The sequence below is a fragment of the Carassius auratus genome, chromosome 1, assembly GCF_003368295.1.
Source record: "Carassius auratus strain Wakin chromosome 1, ASM336829v1, whole genome shotgun sequence".
Taxonomy (NCBI): Eukaryota; Metazoa; Chordata; class Actinopteri; order Cypriniformes; family Cyprinidae; genus Carassius; species Carassius auratus.
Window position 1 is genome coordinate 27,839,421 of NC_039243.1, and position 26,660 is coordinate 27,866,080.

At 35.3% G+C, this 26,660-nt stretch overlaps 1 protein-coding gene across 1 annotated transcript; it reads right to left on the reverse strand.

Annotated features, from left to right (window-relative positions):
* Positions 1–362: 362 nt before the first annotated feature.
* Positions 363–24,907, reverse strand: LOC113106160 (uncharacterized). Its single transcript, XM_026267826.1, has 7 exons — positions 24,775–24,907; positions 16,669–18,168; positions 15,185–15,332; positions 12,650–12,841; positions 11,247–11,387; positions 9,905–10,009; positions 363–809 (listed from the first exon to the last, which is right to left on the reverse strand). The coding sequence occupies exons 2-7, from the start codon at positions 18,004–18,006 to the stop codon at positions 505–507; spliced, it is 2,229 nt and encodes a 742-aa protein (XP_026123611.1). The 5' UTR covers positions 18,007–18,168; positions 24,775–24,907; the 3' UTR covers positions 363–504.
* Between the last annotated feature and the right edge of the window lie 1,753 nt (positions 24,908–26,660).

Below are 26,660 nucleotides of genomic sequence, written 5' to 3' on the forward strand. Positions count from 1 at the left end.
GTGAGTTACCAAACCCATACTTTTAATTTGATTCATTACACATACTGAAATTTAAAGCTGCAGTAGGTAACTTTTGTAAAATATATATTTTTACATATTTGCTAAACCTGTCATTATGTCCTGACAGTAGAATTTGAGACAGATAATCTGTGAAAAAAATCAAGCTCCTCTGGCTCCTCCCAGTGGTCCTATTGCCATTTGCAGAAATGCATCCGCTCCCGGTAAGAAACAACCAATCAGAGCTGCGGCCCGTAACTTTGTTTGTGTTCAAAATGTAGAAAAATTTATATAATAAGCGAGTACACCATGAATCCATTTTCCAAACCGTGTTTTTAGCTTGTCCTTAAATTCTTAAATGATTATAAATCACGCTTTATCTCCAACACTCTCATATGAAAACACCACTTTGGGTAGCTCTCTGTTAGAGACCACTTTGCTAAAAGATCAATAATGTGCTGTCAATATCAATATAATCACACCACTACAAGAAAGTAAAGCAGAAAATTAATGGGGAGAAAACCTGCACAAAGAAATATGTACACAGAAATAAATCAAAAATATAAAGCAGTAAAACTCTCCAACCTCACTGAAGATGTGCTGCACAACCAGGGCGAGAGCCTCCAGGCGGCGATTGCCATCAGCGATGAGTTTACGGAGGTGCAGGATGCATTGGCTCTTCTTCTCATTTTGAAGACGAAGACCTCTCCCGTCCTCTTCCTCCGTCACTCCTCCTTGACTAGCCGGGCTGTGCTGCTGTGTCCGTCCAGCTGTTGCCCCTGCAGCTTTGGGCCCCTTGGAGCTCTTGTCCACTGTAAAAGAGCGCGTGTTCAGTGTGGTCATTATGTTCAGCATGTTTTCACAGTCCAGAATCACATATTCTCCTCAGTTCAACCAGTAAGCAAAAACTGCATTCACTCATCATAAGAAAGAAATAAACATGACTTATAGGAAAGCACTGCAATAAAAGCTTTAAGTAAGAAATTCAGTCACACAAACAACATGCGCCTTTTCTTGTAATAAGTCCTAGTGCAAACTGGATTGAATCTTGATGATAATGCACTAAGGTCCAGAGAGCACATTAAGAGTGCATTAGAGAGAGAGAGAGAGCGAAAGAGAGAGAGTGTGTGTGTGTGTGTGTGTGTGTGTGTGTGTGCATGTGTTTTGGTCTCATCTTCTACTGGCTAACTGAAGTCAAGGGTTTACCATCCTTATAGAACAGATTTCTCATACAGAGAAAAAAACACTAAAAAAATCTATCATCTTTACCAAACATTTTCACCTTGCTAAAACAGTAAAACAAAATATATATAATGATTCTCAAACTGCCTACTGAGCAATAATACATCTGAAATGTTGAGAAATATCCATTTTTTATCCTGTTTGCTGGGACTGCTGGTTACAAAAAACGTATATTAGTGACAAGGAAAACCATACAATGGATTCCCCACAATTAAGAAGGTATTAGATAAAAAGTATTTCATACTTCACCCCCAATGCATTTTTTTTGCAAAGTTATAAAACATTATACAATATAAAAAACATTATATACTATCAATTATACAAAAGACACAGAAGTGTATATATGTATATGATTGCAAGCTGTTCCACAATTATTAATCACCTTTTACATTTTTCAGTTTACTTAAATAGCCAAATAAATTATATTTATATTTATCATTTATATTAAAATATACCATGTAGTCTCCAAATATATGATGATATAAAATGTATAATAATTATACAAGAATTAGAAAAATCACATGTAAATTCCATAATCTCTCTTATGTCTTAAGCAGATATTTAAAGCATAAACATGAGAATAAAGACAGATAAAGGCTGGATATATTTGGTATTCAGTTGGCTTCTCTCAAACTTCTAGGAATGTGTATGACATTTAACAAGAACTGTAATTTAGATGGTAATTTAGTCTTTGTTTGAATGCAATCTGTATTACTTAGCAACCTTGACATATCCCACACACAAATCTGCCAAGTAAACACAACAGACACAAAAGCAGGAAAAGTTGAAGAGTACAATCTGAATATTAGCTATTGCTGCAGATAACTCCCATTCCCTAGTGGACTTCTTCAACAGCTGGCCTTAAAGGAACAGTTCACCCAAAAAGTGAAAATTGCTTCATCACTATAGGGGTGTGGATTTTAAGGTAGAGAGAAAATGCATTTGAAGCACCATTCATAAACTCTCAGAAATTTTTTTTTTTTTTAAATTAGGAAACAAAAGTTGTCACTGGGTACACCTTTTTCATACCTAGAGTTTACATATAAGTCTCTAAAAGACACATATGAGTATCTTTGAAAGGGAACCACCCAAGTGACAGCTTTCGTCTTGTTAATTTTTAAGAGTGTAAATTTTTGGTTTGATTCAGGAAAAAAAATTGTACATTCAGATTTGTTTGATTTAATCTGATTAACAGTAGTGTTTATATATTTTAAAATATTGAATGATATTTTACCGAATTACAATTGATCAGATTTTTAGCATTTTTAATCAATTTTTTGACCACCAAAACAAATGATTCACGATTCAAAAATCCATGGTTCATGATCAGTGTGGCTTCAGAATATTGAATATAGCTGAATACATATGTAAGATTTGTGTGAAATGATGAGAGAATTCACATTTTTGGGTGGGCTATGCCTTTAAAGCACCTTTCATGAATCAGCTAGTCTCTCTGATGCCCCCTGCTGGCACATATTATTTAGATTGGAGTTGACCCTCAGATTCAGCTTTCACAGTACCATAGTTTCTTATAGCTTTTTTGGAAATGAAGTTACACAAAACAAATCATCTAGAAATCATGTATCACTCTTAATGAAAGGAGTTTGTTTCGAGGTGAAGTGTCAATATAGCAATATAGCATCAAGAGCCTGTACTTATATTAGCCTTTAATCTCTTCATATCTTCATCAAAGAATAAGTACACTCGTGGATTAAATAACAATGAGAAATTAAAAAAAATTAAAATCTTTTAAACACAGGCTTGAAATAGAAAGATTGCTGCTGTCTTTTTTCGCCCGTCTTTTTCAAAGTGATGTGAGAGAATATGTGCTTTGAGGTGAAATGTAATGTATTTAAAAACTGTATCTCAGTGTTAAACAGTGCCCTTGCCACATCTGCCACAGGACAGAACTGCATTTTATTATCTGATTAGCTACTATTAGTGTTTCATGGATGTTTCTTAAAAGTATATTGATATGTGTGAAAAAAAAAAAAAAAAAAAAAATTATATATATATATATATATATATATAGAGAGAGAGAGAGAGAGAGAGAGAGAGAGAGAGAGAGAGAGAGAGTATTTAGAGTATTCGCTTGTTTGTGTGTGTGTGTGTGTTTGAACACTGACTGAACAGGATAAGTCCATGAGTGGCATGTAATCAGTATGCAGTCTAGGCCTCATAATAAAAGGTGTTTATGGTGGTCTACTGTGACAGGAGACACGCTGTGATTGCTGTCCCCGAAACACTCCACTGGAGACAGACCGTAACTACACACACACATACACAGGTGTCCAAACACAAGCTCTGTCAAGCGTGTCCACACCCAGGCCGGATATGTTCATGGTTAAACTAACAGACAGAGTGGTGTTCCTTTGATGCTGTTGTTTCTCTAAGCAATCATCGTTGCACTACACTGCAAGATAAAACATCACATACACACAGACAAACTCACACAACCAATCCACAAGCCTCCACAAAAAAAAAACACAATTACTGGAAGGCAGATGAGGAAATTATGCACCCATTCTGAAGGAAAGCCTGAATAAATGTTTCAGCGTTCAGAATGATCTCACTTAGAAGCCATGCCACACATTCAGAAGGAGACCAAATGTGACCAATGCGACATGGTTACATCTAGGAAGAGAAAACTCTCTAATGATGCAGTAACATACACTACTGTTAAGGTCTGAGGTCCATAAGACTGAATGTTTCTAAAAGAAAGAAGATGCTCACCAAGGCTGCCTTTATTTGATCAAAACCTTATTTGAGTAATGTAGTGAAATCAATGTTGACAATTAAGAGTTGTTCTGCTTAATCTGTTTGTGGAAATTGTGATGCTTTTTTTTCAGGATTCTTTGATAAAAAGAAAGTTTAAAAGAAAAGTATTTATTTAAAAAATAATAATAATAATAATAATAACTTTGAATGGTAGTGTAAATATTTCAAACGTAAGCAAACTGCTGTTTAGTTAATTCAGTTTAATTCAAAGTCAGATTTGAAATGTACTGTGGAAGTACCATGACACAGTACCATGTGTTACTTAGATATATGATTACCATATACCATGGCATTTGCATGATACCTCGATATATTGAATGCTACATATTCTGTCAACCATGTCCAAAAAAATAAATGGGTAAATGCTCAAATAAACATAGTGAATTCACTTTGTTGGTTGACTGAGTAATATTAAATAACTAATTTTATCTAATGGCAACATTATCATGTACTATTTTTGTTAGCATTAAAGGGGTCATGAACTGAGAAATCAAACTTCCGTTGATTTTTTGAGCTATAAGAGGTCATTGTGCTATAAAATCATACTGTTAGTTTCAGAACTCAAAAAAATTTTGTTAGTCTTAAAACAGCCAATCTCTGTGCCACTTTATGACGTACTAGAAGGGCTAAACCCCGCCTCCACAGAAGATGATCAACGCCTGCTTCTACATCACTGCCTGTTTAGCCCCGCCCACCGATTCACACGTGTAGTGTTAATCACTATAGAGCCAAACGCAGGTCTACACAGAAACCAAACGATAAACTTTATTTGATTAACTTTATTTTTTAATGAAGTCCCAGACCACGTCAGTAAGAACTTGGTCCCTTTCACACACATTTTATCAGGGAATCGTTTATAAACAAAACACAATTCGATGAAGGATTTTCAGAAAGATTGAAACTAAAAGATGACTCTATGCCGAATATATTGGATCCAATAGTAATGTAATGAGAGTAACTGTTTTTATAATGTGCTCACTATTGCTTTGTCTGTTATTACAGATTGTTTGAGTGTTTATGTGTTTTTAACCTAAATAACAGCAGTATCCATCTATGAAGGTTGTAGGCTGTAAACATACACAACTGTTAGCCAATCATAGCAGTTGGTCTTTACTTCCGAGTCTACAATCCACCAAGCGGGGTCAAAGCAGGAAAGAAAATAGCCTATTACTTCTAAATTATGATGCTTTTTGGTGTAAAAGTCTTGATAAAATTATAGGTGGACCTCAGGAACGGTACAAAACAAAAAACAAAGGCAGTTCATGCCCCCTTTAAACATTTGAAATTATATAGCTTTTGAGCAACCATTTTTCAGTCCAAAGTTGACTAAATGAGATCTGTCATGACATTTTGGTCATGTTACCTATCCAAGCAGGGCTGGAAAGACAGACAGAAAGCGGCCAGTCTGCTGCACCGAGTGAGCGACATCCAGGGCCTGCGGTAGAATGACATACCACCATCACAATCTCAAACAAAATGCTTTACTTTACTGTTTATTAATTCTTTAGATATGAAAGTTAGAAATGGGATAAACAAAAGGTTTGGCTCACTGGAAAGTCAAAGGGAGTATCTGAAGATGACAAGTGTGATTACAAACACAAAAACACACGTGGGTCAAAGACGTTAAGATGTTCGCATCAAAAGAAATGTAGAAAAGTGATTTTGAGTCTATAAAAGCACATTAAATGTAAGTAAGATGTCAACTTTTAAGGTTTCAAATAAGTGTTTGGAGAATAAAATGTCAAAATTTGGTTGAAATAATGTTACATTGTCATTCAGTGTAACATAATATTTATGCAGATTTTTTATGCTTATTCTGACGTGTACACATTAAAATACCAAAAGGAATAATGGAGAATACTAAATTTTATTGTGTTTTAAATTAGTAAAAAATTCTTACTGACAAATGGGCAAAACCTAGGATAGTGGCAAATGTTAAAAATGTAAAATTACAACTCATTAGTATTTGGGGTGAAAGTAATTAGTCTTTTAATATTTCATAAATTGATTTTTTATGTAAATATGCCTGACAAGATTGTTACACTGAACGACATTTTACTGGGTGTCTTCTGTAAATCAGGGAAAAAAGTATGATATTTATTTTTTTGTTCAGAAAAACAAAAAAAAACAAAAACAAATATATATATATATATATATATATATATATATATATATATATATATATATATATATATATATATATATATAATTCACATTTATTTCACAGATGCAGTTCTCTCATGCACACATAAGACAGCTATTGAGATACACACAGAATCCAGGGAAATAATCTGGATTGGAATTATAAAATCGAGGTCAGCAGCTGTGTTTAGATTAAATCGCTTGATGAGGGATGAAAACTACAAGCCCAAAGTATGCCATCAAATCCAGATGAATAAATAGATTAAAAAAGAAGGCTGCAATGTATGTCTAAATTTGCTGGCCCACTTTGACTACACTGTGTCCCTGTGCATTTGGCACATATATACACATGCTCACGCAATATTATAACTCTAAAACCAGAGCATTTGGTCTGATTAGAGAGGCTGTTCTCTCAGATAAAGATTAATCTGAACGAATATCTGGAGCAGTGTGTAGAGTGTTTGGTATGTACAAACGCTTCTCTCTGCTGATGCTCTCACAGACTCACTGGCACACGCTCACTCAGACCGGCTGTTCAGGTCACATAAATCAGGTCTGTTGATAACAGCACCACATGATCCAGCATGCTAGTTTCTATGGAGACAACTATGGGGAGATGCTGCACTCTGAATGTATATGTATCAAGAATATTCAGGATTTTATTCACTGTATCTACCATTAGATGCAGGTGAAGTTTGTGACTACCAAACCTATACCACTGGTGTGGAAGAGAGAGAAATATTTAGGAACATAACTGGGTCACATCTGAATTCAGATATGAAACACACATCCTAGCATCCATGCCTTTCCTGTCTTGATACACACGCACACACACACACACACACACACACACACACACACCACACTATTACATCAATCTCCATTTTATTTACTCCCAGCACAAAAATCAGTATATCAATACAGAATATGGTTCCACTTGTTTATGTAAACACTTAATAAATATGCTGTTTACGTATTACTTTAAGGATGCAGACATAGCACTGATAAATATATTCAAAACACAGCAAGAAGTTTCTATTTATGGCACTGCACATGGTGCCCTCTGGCACGGGCATCACTCACTAAAGATCATACGACCGGCCTTTCACTACATTACACACACACGCAAACCCACAGACACACACAGTTCTTTGTAAGCATCTTCTGTAAAAAGAACCAGTAGTGAAGGCTGCCACACGTTCTTCAAAGCACGGATGGAACAACGGTTACTATGGAGAGACGGGTGTCAAAAAGAGAGAAATGGGAGGGGGAGGGGGAGGGGCGTATGGTGAGAGAGAGATGAAGGGAGAAATTGAGAGATGGAGGAAGGGAGAGGAGAGGTTTCCCAACCTGCATGGAACACCACCGTGGTCTTTTTACATCCCGGCAGTAGCTGGAGATTGCGGAATAGTCCCTTAGCCGTGAGCTTCACGTGGAAGTTTGAAAGGGAAAGTCTCGGAGACCATAACATGACCTTCAACGTCCAAACGGGGGAGAGTAAATCCTCCACAAAATATAGGGGGGAAAAAAAATCAAGAAATTTCGTAAAAATAACTAAATATTAAAATAAAACTTTTCTGACCTCTTGCCACATTCCAATGGTAACGTCTTCTTAGAGTGAGAGGGAAAATTCCAAATATGAAGTAGGGAAAAAAATATAAGCAAAAAAATAAGAAGAAAATGTCAATGTTGCTATTTTTAAATCTTCAAATCTCTCAAAAAATGCTAAAAATACTGCTACTGCTACAGAATGTGTAGCTCTTGAGGGAACAGCCACTCTGTTCAGCGGTATCCTCTTGGATGCTGAACCAGCCAGTGTCTCATATATTCTCCTCCTCCTCTCTCTCTCTCTCTCTCTCTCTCTCTCGTGCAAATGTGCACACACTAATCCTTTATGTGTGTTGCACATGCACACACACACACACATAAAGCCAAGCTCTCTGCAGCTTGACACACACTCATGCACTCAGAAGGGGGGATGGAGGGACAGAGGCAACGTAAGATGGAAGGGGAGGGAGTTTGCACAGTTGTTCTCTCACTCCCTCTCTCTCGGCTACAGTATGGGTATGAATGTGGTATGAGGATGGAAGATGCAGCATCTGAAGATAACAGCTTGTGATTTACAATTACACTGCAAAAAAAAATATTTCTTAATCAGTGTTTTAGTTTTGAATAATACATCTAAACTTTATTAAAACAAAATGTATTAAGTTTAGCAAAAATTTTCATTTTAAGTAATTTAAATGTGGACAGTTTGGTGAGGATTTTGCTTAATTACAACAAGAAAGACCACTGAGGAAAGAAAAAATGTAATTCAAGATATATTCTCTGAAAAGAAATCTTGCTATATAATTTCTGGAAAATCTATTTTAAAGGATGCTTAGATGACTTGAACAGAATTTCACCAAACAATGAAAGCTAATGGAGTCCAACGTTGGCCCCCACTGACTTTTATTATGTGGGCATAATAAACATTTCAAAATATATGTTAAAAATAAAGTAAAAATACACATTAAAAATTAGGCCATAAAGTCTGCAATGGCACATGGGTGAGAAAATGATGACAGAATTGTAATCTGTTGGTGAAGTATTCCTTTAACTAATTAAATGTATTGAATACTTAAACAATGAAATCCTACATTCTCTCAGAATTATTTTGTCATTTTTCATATTTCATAGATTAAAGCCCTTATTATTTCCTAATCTTATCTTCCTTTTTTTCTTCTTCCTTCCCTCTTTTAGACCCCTTCTCTCAGACATCTATTTAACATGTATGTATCTTCCAAGCAGCAGGCTTCCTGAATGGATGCCTTTGTTGGATAAAGAAATAAACAGAGAGAGAGAGAGAGAGAGAGAAACAAGCGCATCGGAATACTGATGAGTGACATTGTTGAATAGAGAGACGTCAAGCAGCACATGAACGGCTGTGTCCTGACACTATTGTGCTTCCTTATTCACCACTAGGCCAACAGCTGCATGGTAATATAAATTAGCAACAGTCATGGGGTGGAGATGGTGCTTGGGGGTAAAATTCTGTTAAAGTCAAGTTGTTTTTAAGTATTGCAAGACAGAAAGGCCAGAAATACCAAGAAATGAGCATTGGTTGGGTAAACTTGTTGTGAATGTGACTAGAATTTTGGCTTGAGGAAGTCTGTGACATTTATTTTCAAGAACGAGACACTACAGAGAAAGTCACACTATAGGGTGCTATAAGGTTTACAATAAATCAAGGGAATGGGTGTATCTAGAGCACTCTATAATCATTTAAAACATATATAAAAATGAATAAAATGTCCTCTTGCTCATGAAACTTCCTTCCTCTACCAGACAATAAATTATTACAATCACTTACTTTCATATATGAATGAATATTAAAAACTATATATGTGTCCTTCCAATGGATTCACAGTTTTTCTTGCTGCTGTATCATATGTGTGTGAGAGAAATGCATAAAGCACAGTAATTCAATAAACATTATTTCCAAGGTCATGTTTTTGTTTTGCTTAATCACCTAACTATTTCCAAAATGTAGCACAGTGAGTGAATTAAACCCACAATTAAACCTTCTTCACATTACATATACAGAACACACCACAAAGCTTTGGGAGTTTGCTTCAAGACACATGAAAAGGCGATGATTAAAAGTGACAGCACGGACGCAAACAGGCTACTTTTGATGATGCAGCAGAGGTAGAGTGTGCAGTATGGATACAGACACACACAATCAAATTCATTCTCTCCTTACCTGCTACTGATGATGAGCGAATAAATCGTGCAGATCCACTGCGTTGCAAAGGATTCTGGCTAGTCTTAGCTGTAATGTGGCTGGTCACAGCTGGGGCCTTCAGCCCTAATGAAACAGTGCAGAAGAAATCAAACTTCATGCTAACAGACTGCACAGTGGTGGGTTTCAGTGACTGAGTCAGATGTACTGTAGAGGCTGTATGTGCAAGAGTGTTTTAATGGCAGTGGGGGGCAGAAAGAACGCTGATGAATGACTCAAAGCAATTAGCAAGTCAATCAGTATTCACTTTAAACAATCAATCATGCAATCTTTAGCTGCACTGCAAAAAAGTCATGTTTTTAAGGAATATCTTGACTTATTTTGTGCATAATATACTACATTCAAAAGTTTGAAGTCAGTTAGTTTTTATGCTTTTGAAAGAAGCCTCTTATGCTCCCCAGGGTGCATCTATTTGATAAAATCATATGTTAACAGCATTAATATTGTCAACTATTATTACAATTTCTAATAACTGTTTTCTAATATATTTTGAATGTATTTACAGTCTTCAGTGTCACATGACCCTTCAGAAATCATTTGAATATGCTGATTTCTTATTATTATCAATAGTTGTGCTGCTTAGTATTTTTGTGGAAGTCGTGATACATTTTTTCAGGATTCTATTATAAATATAACATTAAAAGAACATCATCTAATTCAAATAGAAATATATATATTTTTTACATTATAAATGTCTTTACCGTCACCTTTGATCAATTTAATGTGTTTTGCTCAATAAAAGCATTAATTTCTTCCAAAAACATCTTACTGACCCCAAACCTTTCATTGGTAATGTATAATAAGAATATTTGTGATTATGTTTTAATTGTTTTCAGAGAATTTGTTGCACTAGTGCTGAAACCAAAAAACCAAAATGTAAAAAATAAGTGATTTTTTTAATCCGCGTGACATACAGTTATATATCCAAGGTATATTTTCTCAAAAGCATCTTAACGTTGTATGGCAAGTTTGCTTCTAGAGTAAGTTTTTATCTCTTTTTAAGGATGTTTTAAACAATGTTTTGTTTTGATTTGATTTCCATATTAAAAGATCTAATCTAACCTATTACGAGGGGTATATGGCAGTAATCAGATTGTGGTTCTGAACTAAAATGACATCATGCAGTCATTAGCTTAAGACAATCAGAGCTTGCCCACTGATTAATGAATATAGCTGAGGCTGTTTTGATGTGTAAATAACATATAATGAACGTGGACTGATACATATATGAAACAAAGTGTTGGTGTTAGAGAGAATTAGTGAGATTAGAAGGTACTAAACTCAACATGCATGTTTCTCTCACCTGTCACTGGTTTAGACGGCGTGGAGCTTGCTCTGCTGCGGTGACCTGATACAGGTTTGCTAACTACAGACTTTCCTTGAATCTGGAATGGCGGTGATTGTTTGATAGACTTATCCTCAATCTTTATCCCTTCAGCCAGAACTGATTAAAGAGAAATCATCACATCACGTCATAAAACAACAATACAATAAAGCATTATTCTTAATTAGTATTTTGCCTTGTTTTAAATTTCAATACGTCCACAAAATTAAACATTTACATAAGAGGCAAAATTGCATAAGGTATTAAGTTTTGTTTTCAGAAAATATGTCTTGAATATAAATGTACTATGTCCTTTTTTTATTTTTTTATTAAATGTATTAATATTTGTTTTTAAGTTAAAAAGTTGAATGCTTCTCATGTAAACACAAATAAAATAAAATAAAATAAAATAAAATAAAATAAAATAAAATTAAATTAAATTAAATTAAATTAAATTAAATTAAATTAAATTAAACTTAATTAAATATCTATGTGCAAAAACATGCCACCCATTAAGGAACTCAAATAAAGACCTTTTTTATTTTTATTTTTTTTATGTATTAATATTTGTTTTTAAGTTTATGTTTAAATTCTTCTCAGGTAAACAAAAATAAAATACAATAAAAAATGTATCTATGTGCAAAAACATGCCACCTATTAAGGAACTCAAATAAAGACCCAATTTGTTAATTCTTCAAATGATTCAATGTCCATGAAAATGCTATTAACAAAAGCTAACTCACAAAGCCAAGCAATTAAACACACAACAACATGAGTACTGTAATTTGTTGTGAATTTCCTTTGAAACCCTGGTTTAGTCACTAGCCAAACACATTCACATGCATTCCTACTGAAACTAGATCTCATTGCTCCAAGTTACCATGGCAACTCAGTGGCTATCTTGATTATATTTGAATTTGTGGGACATCAGGAAAGGGTGGGAATAAACTGAGAGTGTGTAATGCAGAGGATGCTGTGATCAATGTCTACAAGCTTTGTGAATGGCAGAGGTTGCATTGTATATGACTTGTTCACAGTCACTGCTAAACTCAGAGCAGATGTGACCTTTGACCTGAGGAAAGGAATGAGGGCAGTCGGAGCTCTCAAGATTTCATTAAGGCTCAAACAGAGAAGTGTGAGAAACCAAAGAACTATATATTATATGAATATGGCAATGCCTGATTATCATATTCATGTTTCATCTGCAACTCAAGTAAATGTATCTTGTTTATTGTTTCTTCAAATTACTGATTAAAAAATGTATTTATTCAGCATGTGAAAATGGAAAGCATGTACAGTAGTTTGGGACAAGGAGGTTTTCAAGTATGCACTTAAAACCCTTGAGATTAAGATGGTGACTTGAACTCTCCACAGACACGCACCTTTGTTTACAGCAATATTGTTGTTTTCGCTGACTGTACTTCCCAGTGATGAGGAGCTGGGGCTTGTGGGTAGGCCTTTGACAGGCAGTTTGGAAGAGGCAGCTTTCTGAGGACCCTTACAAGATGGGCTGGAAACAGAAGAGGGGCTGCAGGGCACTGCGGTCCTGTCTGTGCTTCGCATCCTGGGAATACCTGAAAGACAAAAGGAAAAGTTATAATTCAAACCAATGAAAGTGTTAATATAAAGACATGTAGAATATGGCCCCTGAAACGACATGCACCCAAACTTATCCATGCATCACCTTGTAATTAAAGAAAGAGCAAACACACAAAAGAAACGGAGAAAGAAAGGGTATCTCACAGAGGAAGGTTAAGTTACAGGATAGCCCAAAACTTTTCAAAAGTGTAGTCAGGCACACACATAGTGAGTACAATAAGACATGTCTTTTTTCTGACCAGAACATGAAAACTGCCTTAGGCTGCACACACAAAATGAATGGACAGACATATAAGTCAGGATGGAGGGAGGGATATATATATATATATATATATATATATATATATATTTGACGTGTTAGGGGAAAAAAATAAAAGAAGTTAAATCTGACAAAACCTCTTTTTTGCATACATTAAGGCCACGTTCACACAGCAGTAGAATACGGTTGTCAGTCCTGTATTTGAATCCTTAATAGGTTATGAATACACACAGTTTGGATATTTACCGGCGTGACAAACCGCATTCTGTAACCAAACTCACACCCCTAAATTTTCAGCACTCAAAAACACATTCTCGGAAGACACGCACCGTGTGAACGGAACCGGATTGGACAACTAGTTGTACATCGCGAGAGTGAGCCGCTCTGCCGCACATACGCATGTCTAACGTGTGTTTTCGGTAAAATATAAGGACAGAGAAATGAGCTGCGTGTCATCTGAATGTTTAGAGCCCGTCGGTGTTCTCCCGGAGCCGCTCCGTCAGCTGTGTGTTCTGCGCGCGATTCAAATGCTCCGCTCTCCACTCAAATTTAAAAGCTGCTGTCGGTTAAATGGAGATTTGACGAAAATAACTCGCGGCTCGACTGGACTCTTATCTTATCAGAAAGTGATACGACTTTCAGTTTTATGGACGCCACCTTAACTTTGATTTTACTTTGGTCACGGTTGCTATGGTAACTTTTAATGCTTGACTGCCGTTGCACGTTCATACAGACAGTGGACTTTAACAAAGAAGAATACCAGCATCGAGATGAAAAGGCAAATTTTGCTTTTGACGGTAAATCTTGGTTTTTAGATTTATTAACATATTACAGTAAAAAAAAAACTCTTGTTCTGACAATAGATTATCATTTAATGTCAAAAGTATTCATTCTTTGGCTTTTTAAAATTAAATTTGTACTTCAATAAATAACTGAAAGCTACTCATGTTGCGTTGCGCCGTCTTGTTTACGGTTGCTTAGCTTACTTCCGGTCAACGTAGCTGTTCCATTCGGAGCTGTTGCTGTTAACCACAACTGTAAGCTGCTGTGCGAACAGGACATTTCGAGACTTCACACCTGTAAAGAAAATACCGTTCTCAATTCCAAAAACTGTCGGTGTGAACGTAGCCTTTTAAAAGTAAGTCATAAATAAAGTCTTAATTTGTTTTTGTTTTTTATTTATTTTTATTTTTTTACAAAAAACAATGAAAAAAGAAAAAAACCTTGGGGGTTAGGTAATTATATATACGGTCGGTATTTTGTCATGTTTTTTAATGTTTGAAGTGTGTTTTCTTACCAAGGCTTCATTTACTAGATGCTAAATGCAAAAATAAAGTAAATCAGTATTGTGAAATATTATTATTATTATTGAATGTAGCCTACCTGTTTTATATTTTAATATTTAAAATTTTAATTTGTGGCAAAACTGGATTTTCAACAGCCTATTGATGCTTAAGAAACATTTCTTACTCATCACTGTTGAAAACAGTGTCTATATTTTAGAATGTTTTTTTAGAATGGGAAGTGTAATAATATTTTTTCAGGAATCGTAGAATAATCTAAAGTTCAAAATAACAGAATTATTTAGAAATAGAAATATTTATGGTCACTTTTAATCAATGTCTTTACTGTCACTTGTTCTTTAACAATTGAATGTGTCCTTTCTGAATAATTCAACTTCTTAAAATATACATATATTTTGAATGATTGTGTAAAAAACAAAGGTGTGCAATTTGTAAATTAATAAATATATAATTGTATAGTAGTTGAGAGAAATTATAATCAACTTTATATAAAAACAACATGTACACATTTAAAAACCACAACATTGCAAACTGTTTAGAAAATGTGCGTCAGGCAGACAGCAGTTTCTTTATTGTCACAGTGATGCTGCTAAAATAATCACACCTACAATATCTGTATAAGCTTACAGGAAACATTACACTGAACAAAACAAATCTACAGCTCTGCCGCTGCAGTGTTCACTCCGTCTGCTTCCTTAAACAATGCTTTGAGATTTTGTTCTGTGCATGTGGGGTGTTAAACAAGCAAAACTCACCAGCCGGCTGAACCGCTCGGCCTCCCAGTGGACCCAGACTACCTGTGGGTCGGGTTTCTCGGTTAGAGGGCTTTAGTCTGGTTTCTGGGGGTCCAGAGGTGGATGTCCTATTAGTCCCCAGAGAGGGTCCCAACTTGGAAGACACAGTCTGGAGAAAGAGTCGTTGGTTAGTGACAGCATCCCAAGCAAGAGAGCCCAACTCTGGACGCTGTAGGGTAACCATAGTGTTAGCCATTCCACAGAACAGACAGAAAATGTGCAGCGTTACCGAGAGAGAAGGAGAGGGAGGAGGAGCGGAAAGGAAGGAGGGGAAATAAGACACGCAGAAGGAAAAAAAGCAAAGGGAAAATGCTTCTATTGTGTTATTCCCTCAGGGCTTCTGATGCCAGGACCGGCCCAGATCTTTTCCTTTTCTCCCCCTTGTTTTTGAACACTCGACAAGCACATGGAGTGAGTTTGTGGAAAGATTCTGTTGTCTGAATCACTGTTCATATGACTCAGACTCCTCTCAGAAATGTTTCCCTCCTCTTTCTGTACTTTTCCCTCCAAGACAGTATTATTGGCAAAAACATCTCACTCATGTTCAAAAGGCAGGAAAGTAAGAGAGGGAACTGGAATTTAAAGCACTTGGAAGTTACCTAACAATAATAGTAAAGCAGAAACATGCAAAAGCATTTATGAACAATAGCGTAAGCACTTTGACATGCTGTATGACTGTGAACAGATATAGAAAACAAGATGTGAAAGGACAAATTAGTATTTGTGTTTGTCTCTAATCCACTGATAGATCAGTGCTCTAATCACAGTATTTATTTTCTAAAAACCTTTCTGAGGACTACATTTACTCTTGACATTTGGTTAGACCCAACCTAATAACACATTTAAGCTTGAATAACAGCATAGCACAATCATGTGACAACACGTATAGAGCTGGACTGGTTGAAGCAGTTCTTCTCATAAGGAGAAAATTTACATGGAATCACACAACTGTTATTAATAAGTCAGTTTAAATGAACATTTCAGTTTGAGTATACCTAAATTTGCACGTATAAGTGCATAAAGGACACAAACAACATGAAAGGTCTGACTGGTAACATATAACCTGGGTGTAAATCTAGAATACTTCCTAATCAAACTTTCTTCCATTGGTGATAAAAAGTCAGCATGTCTCCCCTGGTTAAAGTCACAAATCTGTGAAGCCCGGTATATTTATAACTTACCTGACTAGTCATAGGATGCTTTATTAGAATGCCTAAATGTAAAAATGTTTCTTATTGTAAAAAAAATAAAGGTTTAATAATAGTAAAAACTGAAATAAACCTTAGATTTTATTGAAATGTAAAATCTAAATGTACTGAATACGAACACAATTTTATTAATAGTAAAAATTTAAATAAACATTAGTCACTATACAGAAAGGCCTCGAGTGCCTTATTGCTTTCATACTGAACCTAAGGGAATATGTGGAAAACTAAATCACTGACCTTGCTGGTGCTTTTAGAGTTTTCTTCCCCTGCTTCTTTCTCAAGTTGAAGTTCTCCTTTAAAATCAATTGAAGGAGGACATTCTGACTTCATTGTTTCTTCCCCTTGTGTTGGCAAGGATAAAGTGTTAACGTCTTTCTCTTGACTGCCATTGTCCACCATCATTGTTTCATTCTCTCTTTTATGGTTTGATGATGATATGCTGTTTTGTCCAACAGCTTTATTTTCCACCTTCCTACTAGCATGAACCCTCACACTCCCTGAAGCGGACTGGTTAACGTTAGTGTTTGTTTTTGCGGCATCGGCTGATCTTGGCGCAGAGGCAGCCCTGGAGATGATTTTGGCCTTCACGTTCCTCAGGTCTGGCCTGGGGAACCTCTTCGCCTCAGGTTTTGTGGCTTTGGTCAAAACAGCCCTTGTAGGAGGCTTGGCAAGAACACATCCTTCCAGATCACTGGTCTTTTCCGCTGTTTTCTTTGGCAGGTTGTCCGCTTTTGAGATGGATGTGCGAGAAGATGTTGTGATTCTGGTATCTGTTGTGGGAGTATTTTCAGAGGACACCACTGTGTCATTCACTTTGTCAGTTTCTCGAATGGCTGAGGACAGCTCAACAGAGACTACTTCCCTCTGGGTTTTATTCACCACAGCCATGTTAGGCACTTCTGCTGGTTGGCCTTCAGAAATGTCAGGTAAAACACAGTTTGGCACTTCAGAGCTGGTGGAGACTTCCAGAGCAGAAACAACAACTTGGCACTTCATTAATAATCCTACTGAGGGTAAAGAAAGGAAAGTGTCCTCTTCCTCTTCAGTGTCATCATCATCATCACCCCCATTTTCTGAAGAGCACAAGAATGTATCATCACCATCACTTTGACCAACCTTCTGTGTTACCACCAAAGTGACATTTTGGTTGTCATTGTCACTCCAACAGTCTTCAGTAGCATCCATATAGACAGACACAGAATTGTCATTGTCCTCACTGTAGTCTGGTCTGCATTCTGGGCTCTGTATGCCTGAATCATCACTGCTGGCTTTCGCTTTTCCCATCTCCATCTCTGGCATGTCCACATCCAGAGGACTATCTGTTCTGGCACTGCTCAGACTACTCAAGCTACGTATAGAGTCTGGTGACGTTTCACCTCTTTCATATAGCGAAGTCGATGATGGTGATGATGGGGACTCCGAGGTGAAAGCATTGTTACTTTGCTTACTGCTGTGTAACGGGAGACACATCCCATGCTGAGATCCCTGCAAAGGCCTCTTTGGAAGTGCAGCTGATGGAAGCTCAGACATGTTTGTTGGTGGTTCCACGAGAAATGTGGATGGAGACACAATCATACAGCCATATCCCCCATTGCTAGATCCAACCCAGCACTGATGGACAGGAAATAATCCACTTCGAAGAAGAAGGGATTAAAGCATTTCTCATCATAGAAAGTCTATTCCATTGATCATTCGGAAGATGACGTCCATTGTTTGGCTGACACCCTTTTAATGACTCTAAGAAACAAGAAAAGACAACAGCATGTCAGTTGCATTTCTCTACTCATCATTTGTACTGGTTTACATAATTAAGGATAATAGAGCCTGAGATAAACACAGGGAAAACAGAGTCATAGAAGAAGCAAACCCATCTGTAATGCTGAATTTGGAGAAAACGAAAATTCTCTAGATGAGATGGCAATAAGTCAGACTATAGTATTCTATAATAAAAATAAATTGTCTTGTAATGTCTTTTAGGGAGGTTAAAAGGAGCATTACTGCTCCCTACTGGCAATTTATCTCCCTTCTGTTCAATATGGGGAAAGTCAAAGGAGAGAAGAGTAAGAAAATGTGGTGCAAAACTTGAAAAACTCTTTTATATTGTTATTGAGCCTTCCATTACACATTAATGTATTTTCAGTTTATTTGTTAGGGTTGTTTTATATATATATGTGTGTGTGTGTGTGTGTGTGTGTGCTGTTGTTTTTGTGTCATATCAGGACACAACTCACTATAATGACATGGGTATGACACAAGGAAATGTCCTCATTTTTCAAAACACTTATAAACCATACAAAATGAGTTTTTTTGAGAAAGTAAAAATGCACAAAGTTTCCTGTGAGGGTTAGGGTTAGGGTTGGTGTAGGGTCATAGAATATACAGTTTGTACAGTATAAAAACCATTACGCCTATGGGATGTCCCCACTTTTCACAAAAACAAACGTGTGTGTGTGTGTGTGTAACATGCCTTAACATGCCTAAACCCATAGTTTAGGCATGCACATGATAGTGCATCTGCACAATCAAGCCTGTGTCACGCTTTTTAATCAAATGTGGATGATAATGTAGGTCAGATCAAATCTAATTAAAGGAGCAGGCTTTTATTTTGATATTCAGGGCATTCTCTCTTACACACACACAAGGCGATGGTGATAGTTACAGCCACAATGGTGGTCTTGTGTTTACAGACAAATGCTGAGTGGTCCAAACCTGACCAAGTGTCTGATTGTTCTGCTCACAAAAACCTTTCATTGACCACAACAGAAGTCATCTTTTAATACAAGGAACAGGCTCATATCAAGCCGGGTCGGAAGGATGGTGCATGATCTCATGACACTCCTGTATTAATACGAGCATTATTTATAAAATTCTTTATTATGTAGTTATTAAGCTGTGGATCCCAACTGTATATGTAACATTGGTTAGTTTTTAAAAAGATCACAAATGATGATGCAGTGAATTGCATTGTCTAAGTGACATGCAAATAAATCAGTATCAGGCCAAATTCTCCTCCGCTGACCTTCTAGAGACATCCTTATGCGACAGATAAGGCTACTATTGATGAGAGTGCTGCTGACGGCACAAGATCACCGTATCACTCCAGAGGACAAGATGAGCAAACTTTGTGATGCAAAACAGAGACACAATCTGATCATCTTCACATTTAAATCTGAGATAATTAAAAACATTAAAAACTATTATATAACATACTTTAGTATTATTAAAGAATATTAGTCAATTATATATACACTGTAAAAAATAAGTGTAATTTTAACTGTAAAATTTTGTAAAAACGCTACGGAAAAAAACTGATAATAGGTTAACAGTAAGTTCCCGTACTATATACAGGGAAAAACTGTAAAAGATCTAACAAAGCATTTAATGTAAATTTACAGTAAAATTCTGTTAATTATACAGCTTTTGGAAGTAAAAAAAGAACAAATCAATGTATAATTTACAGTCTAAAACTGTAAACTGATATTCCCAGAATTCCCTGCGTGACACTCCACGTTTGAAAGTATTTTGTTTAAATAATCATGTTTTTAAATAGTTCTTGTTATCAGTTATGTACATTTGAGCTTTATGTTACGTCTTCTGTTGCTTAATGAAAGTTTTTTGCATTATTTAAGTATCACGTGTGTTACCATGATGGTGTTTTGTGTTTCCATAAATGTGCACCTTCTATATGTTAATATATACTTCTGCTTGTGGTGAAGCTACTTGTGATGAGCTTTGATACTTCATGTGGCTTTCCCTTATACAGTACCATCTTTATTATTATGGTGGTTGTCAGTATTTTCAAGGTACAAAACAGATTTAATTTTGTGTGTTGTTGAATTCACTGGTTTATATTCACATTTTCTTGTTTGTAAATTACAGCTTTATATTGTAAAATTAACAGTTTTTGACGTAAATGTGTTTACAGTTTTCTGTATTTTTACAAAATTATTCTGGCAACCACAGCTGCCAAAAAGTTTTTGTAAAAACAACAAGAATTTTTTTACAGTGTATATATATATATATATATATATATATATATATATATATATATATATATATATATATATATATATATATATATATATATATATATATATATATATATATATATATATATGTCTATGCTAACTAAATGAGCAAATTTGCTAGAAAGTTAACACAAATCCTGCAAAATACATTTTCCGAAATCATTCTAAAATGCTTATTTGCTGCTCTAGAAACATTTCTTATTTTTATCAATGTTAAAAACAGTTGTGCTGCTTAATATTGTTGTGTAAACCATGATATATTGTTTCAGGATTTTTTTTTTTTGAAGAATAGTAAAAAAACGAAACAAATAAAAAATAGCATCATTTATTTGGAATAGTTTTGTTTGTTTTTGTAACAGTGTAAAAGTCTTTACTGTCACTTTTAATCAGTGCATTTTACTGACCCCAAACGTTTGTGCAGTAGTGTATGAAAAAAGTCAGGAGTAAGCTGTCAAACAGTGAGATCTGTATGTAATTCTATCTGTTTAACTCCTTAACTGACGATAAAATGCATAAAAAAAATTCAGTGAAGTTTGGATGTCACCCAGTGGCTATTTCAGGTACATTTATTTTAAATAGTAACCTCATTATATATATATATATATATTATCAGTTTCTAATTTGGAACAACTTATTAAGCAATTGGTGTTAATTTTATAGCAATTTTAGATTAAAAATATTTTGTAAAATTAGAATTACATAAAACAAACACATTTAGACATTTAGTCTGTTTTCTTTACACTAAATATAAAACTTCTATAACTTTTTAAAAACGATTTCACTTCTGCAATAATCTGCTGATTGTCTTCTTTAAAATGTAACCAACCTTATCTTGGTCTTTATTCTAAAGCATTCATGAATTATAATAATTAAAGTTTTGATAGTGCACTATATAAAAAAATGGGGGGTGACAGTTATATACATTTTTTATTGATTTGTGTTTATTTTTGTATTATTATTTTATATTTTTAAACTATTTATATTTGCATGTAGAGATGTACATTATTCTAGAACCTGCTTTCAAAATGTGAAGTAGCACATGCTTTTGAATCAGAATGGTGCTTTATGGCATCATCACACCAGTGAATGACTGACATCAACCCAGTTTTCTTTCTCTAGTCCGCCCACTGGCCCTCTGGGTGAAAAGTGAAGAGTGGCTAATGCTTCTTTCCCTGACAGAATGATCCAGAGAATGAATGTAATGTTCTGGGACTGAACTGAGTAGAACACTCCTCAGTGCCTATAGGGCCCAACAGAAGATGCCCATGAACTCATATAATCAATACTTAGCCATTTCGGTATCCATAATCCCAGGACTTAAGTTTCAGTATGACCTTCCAAAGAGTTAGCGTTTCTTTTTCAGTGTGAAACAAAATACAGTAGCTTTTCCCAAACTAAAATGACAACACCTTTATAACATTACAGAACATCTGATCAAATTTCTGCGCAGAACATTTAGCATCATTTCACATTTAGCACCTGCATAATTCCCCAGGTTATTATTCATAATTTGTGAACTGCAGCCATTCTGTAACACGGTTTTTAGTAATTAGCTGAGTATTCCCATTAACAAGGAATTACGTTGATGACCTAGAACAAAAATATTTCAGCATGTGAGGACAAAAGGCTGGTATGTCCTCTTAAACCACCAAGCATTCATTGACAAAGCTCTTTGCATTGCAACTATTTTTGGCCATGTTAAAAATTAGACAAAATGCATTTCCTTATTTTTGCATCCTCTGCCTTACCATTAATGTCCACATATGACTGAAGTCTGTGCAAAAAGCCCACAGAATGATGACTAGAATAAATAACAAATTATTAAGGTGGCCAGTTACACCTCCATATAAATGTCATTCTTTCCTAGATGCTGGGTGCGATTATGCAACAGCGTCTCAGTTTTCATTCTGGTCTCTCTCTCTGTCTCCTCATGACAACACTCTCATCTACTTTCCCTGTTAACAATCACTCATGCACAACACAAAACCCTAATAAAATGTCTAATATTTCATTCAGAAACTACACATTAATTCGGAAACTTAAATTATATAGGCAATTCTTCAACATTCTTCTTCCCGCCTCAAATATAAGGTGTTAAAAATAGTCTCAAGGCCAAACGACGGAAGCGAGGTCTCTCTTTCTACCAGACACCTGTCTAAGTGCCCTGCTCAGACATAGACGCAGAGTAAACATAGTCATAGAGTGAGGACTAAAGCTATTCTATTAGAACATTTTTTTGCCTAACAGCACAAACTCAGGACTACAAGGACTTTGCACATGCCATTTGTGATGTGTATGCATTCTGATAACAGTCTGGTAGGATTGCACAAGCATATCAATACTAATAAACGTATTTAAACAGGGAGTGATTTTGTATATTGAAAATTAAAATAACGGTTTCCTCTTTAAACTATATAATTAAATATAGATATAGAATGAGTGCTATTCTTTGCGCCTCTGTCTCCATACTTTGTAATTACACTACATAGTTGAGCATTAGCAGGCTGGAGCTATAGTGGTTGAAATGGTGTTTATTTCTCATAGTAGCACTTGGTGTCAAAACTGATCTCATAGGCTTATTCTAATAAATGAACAACAAGTCCAGATTTCCACAACTCTGCTTAGGCCCTAATTTGATTAGACTACATTTTAAATACATTAAGAAAGAGCTACAGATCTACTGGAGCTTGCATTCTTATAGGCAATCATTACTGAACTAAAAGTCAAAGGTTCAGTTGATATTGATTTAGTATTTCTGGCAAGCATAATAATGGTATCCCTAAAGCAAACCTATTTATTTGTCATATTATCTTCAAAAGAATAACCATCTATCTGTACACTTTCACATGAAATCTCATATATATGTGGGTTTATTCCCCAAAATAAAATACTGTAACTTGTTTATTTGCACAAATGCTCAGATATGCAAAGTGCGTTAGTTTGTGAGCTGTAATTATGCCATGTAGAAAAAAACTAAATATGCAACCACACATAATGTTCATGGCTATGATGAGAACATCTTAATAAAGGAAGATGACCTGCTTCAATACATGAGAACGGCCATTAAAAAGCATTTTAATTTATGTAAATGCTCAAAAGTGATTCAAATATAGGTTATTGCACGCACATAGTTTTGTCAGCTAATTTATACATGTGAAATAACTAATTATTTTAACCATAACTAATCATTTTTATCATTAAATCTGAGGCAACAAATGAACTTTTTTTTTGCTAAACTCAGCTCAATCTAATGGGATTTCTGAGACAATTTGATTTTTTATCACATACTTACATTTATTTTAGCACAGAGAACAAATAGAAAATAAGAACTACTTTCAGAATCAAACATAAAACTATACCTACAATTTAATTGCAATATACTGACAACACTGAAAGTCTGATTGTGCTCATTTGACGTTATTGTGTCTGATAAATTTCGAGTCTCATTATAACTATAATCTGAATCTTGAGACAGTTTCACAGAAAAACAAGTGATTTTTAAGCCATCTCTATTAACTCATTGATAAAGTTTCACTACGAATCCTCTCAAACAGGTAAAGGCACCATCAATTTTTCTGGATTTCTCTCGGGTACCAAACGCTGCTGTCAGAACCAAACAGTTGCCATAGAGATGAGCTGTCTACTTTGTCATTAGCAGTGTCTGCGATACCAAAATACCCACAAGCCTCTACAGATCACTCCTAACCTGACTGACTCCAAACATTATTTTTGTAGTACTCCAGTAAAAGAACTGTCAACATTAACAGCTCAATTAAGAGCAACAATGTGGTTCTGAATCTCATTAGGCTAGGTTAGGTAAGGTATAGTGGCAGGTGCATATGCTCACTATAGCAAATAACCTTAAAACACACACAGAGTCACGTCCCTCTATAAGCAGCGATTGTTTCTGGAGCATTCTGACTTTGGTGCTGATACATGTAAAGCTGGCAAGGTAACAAGCATAAACAGATCAATAGATCACTCTGGTCATGTCAAAGAGAACGCTGGAAAGCATCCAAAAAGAGGACGTGCTCTAATACCTACATCATTTTACTGCAGTGATTCAGATTCAAAGAACACAATTATCAATACCAGCATCACATGCACAAACAAATGAACATTACATAACATAACTGTACATGGAAATAGTGTGGCACCATAAAATTACATATGATGCGAGGTATAACAGATTGCAATACAAACAAGCTACCAACCCCAGCTGACTTGAAACAAACATCCCTCTCATATATATACAGCTGAAGAAAAGTTCTCTCAAGCAACTACACAAATAATGATTTTAAAATGACACACTTACCTGCATTTCAACTGTTTTTGAATCAATCCTAGAGTGTATTTCATCTTTTTAAAACACACACTTTCCACAGGTAAGTCTGTCCCAGACAGAACGTCCTGTTTCATGTGATCATGCTAACAGCAGCACTGCAAGAGAGCAGTTTCTGAGCGGAGACTCAGAGAGAGAGAGAGACCCCTCCCCTCTGTCTTCAGCTTCAGCCAAACTGTGCCGCAGTAACCAACCAGAATTGTGTGTGTGTGTGTGTGTGTGTAAGAGAGCCAGTTACTTTTCTCAGGCAGCCCTGGAATGCATTTTTCTCCTCTTACCCAAAACCCTCCATGCAGACGCAATAGCAGGGACCATTCTTTCTACTCTGCGACGCACACGAGCATCACATAAAAACAGTAAAATAAAAAAAATGTCTGCATTAAACACACTGTTGAAGACTGTTGGGGTTTTCAGGGCAAATGCTGCTGACTAAGAATGTATCTGTGTGTGTGTGTGTATGGGTGCCCTCCTGGCTACAACTTCTGTAGAAATAAGGGGCCCTTTTGTGTGTATCAGAATGCAAGGTTGCTAAGCAGCCAAAAAGTTTTAAGATAAAGAGGGGTCTCTCTGTGTAATTTTAAACCTGCCTTGTAAGAAAAAAAAAAAAATCTGTAGTTTTTACAAAATTATTCTGGCAGCTGTGGTTCCAGAATAATTAATAATAACCTGTAAACACATTTACTGTTAAAACCTGCACATTTTACTGTATAAAACTGTAAATTACAATCAATAACATTAGAATGTAACCAGTAAGTTCAACAACACATACTACTTCCAAAATCTGATTTGTGCTTTTAACATACTGACAACCACCATCATAATGGTAAAAGAGAAAGCCACATGAAGAATCAAAGCTCATAATCAGACATCACAAGCAGAAGTAAATACTAATTTATGGAAGGTGCAAAGAGTCATTCATGCAAACACCATCATGGTAACACACACAATACTTAAATAATGCAATAAACTTTCATTAAACAACAGAAAATGTAACAATATCAAATGTACATAACTGATAACACAAACTATTTAAAAACTTTATTATTTAAACAAAACACTTTCAGGAGTGTCACACAGGGAATTTTGGGAATATCAGTTTACAGTTTAGTTTTTACTTCTAAAAACTGTACAATTAACAGGATTTTACTGTAAAATTACATGAACTGTCTGGTTGATCTTTTACAATTTTCCCCATATATTGTATGGGAATTTACTGTTAACCTATAAACATTTGTTTAAAAAATTTGACAGTTAAAATTACACTGTGGATGATAGAGAGGGAAAATGCTGATGATATGACATCACTAAGATTGGTCTTAACTCAAAATGGGAGATTAAAAGCTCACTCAAATCTGCACAGATTAATGTGATAATCCAGCCAAATGCATGTTCACCGAGTTCACAGTTCTTCTGGAGAGTGCGTAATACACTTTATGAACACAAACATGGTGACATCGTATTATTATGATTATTATTATTTATTTATTTTTGCACACTACCATTCAAAAAATTTAGGGTCAATAATTTTTTTTAATTCAAATTAATTTTTATTTTATTCCACAAGGATGCATTAAATTACTAAGAAACTGACAGTAAATACATTATAATGTTAAATGTTTCTATTTCATGCTGTTCTTTTGTGTGTGTTACTGTTAAATGCAGCCTTGGTGAGAATAAGACTCTTATTTAACCCCAAATTTTGAATGGTTTCACCAAATTATTAAATATTCAGAAAGTTTCCATCTTTGCTCATGCTAAATACTAAAGATCTTGAAGTAGCATCTCCTGTCATTTATGACAAAATGATTCAAAATTTCACTTTGAAAGATTAAAACAATAAAATACACAACTTTTCTCTG

What these genes read in the sequence shown, in the direction of transcription:
- LOC113106160 (XM_026267826.1), bottom strand. Translation starts at nt 18,006, where the DNA reads ATGATTGTGTCTCCATCCACATTTCTCGTGGAACCACCAACAAACATG. An exon ending in CAATATTGCTGTAAACAAAG is followed by an intron (nt 11,388 to 12,649) that starts GTGCGTGTCTGT and finishes CTCTTTAATCAG; the next exon opens with TTCTGGCTGAAGGGATAAAG. An exon ending in GCCGTCTAAACCAGTGACAG is followed by an intron (nt 10,010 to 11,246) that starts GTGAGAGAAACA and finishes CTGTTTCATTAG; the next exon opens with GGCTGAAGGCCCCAGCTGTG.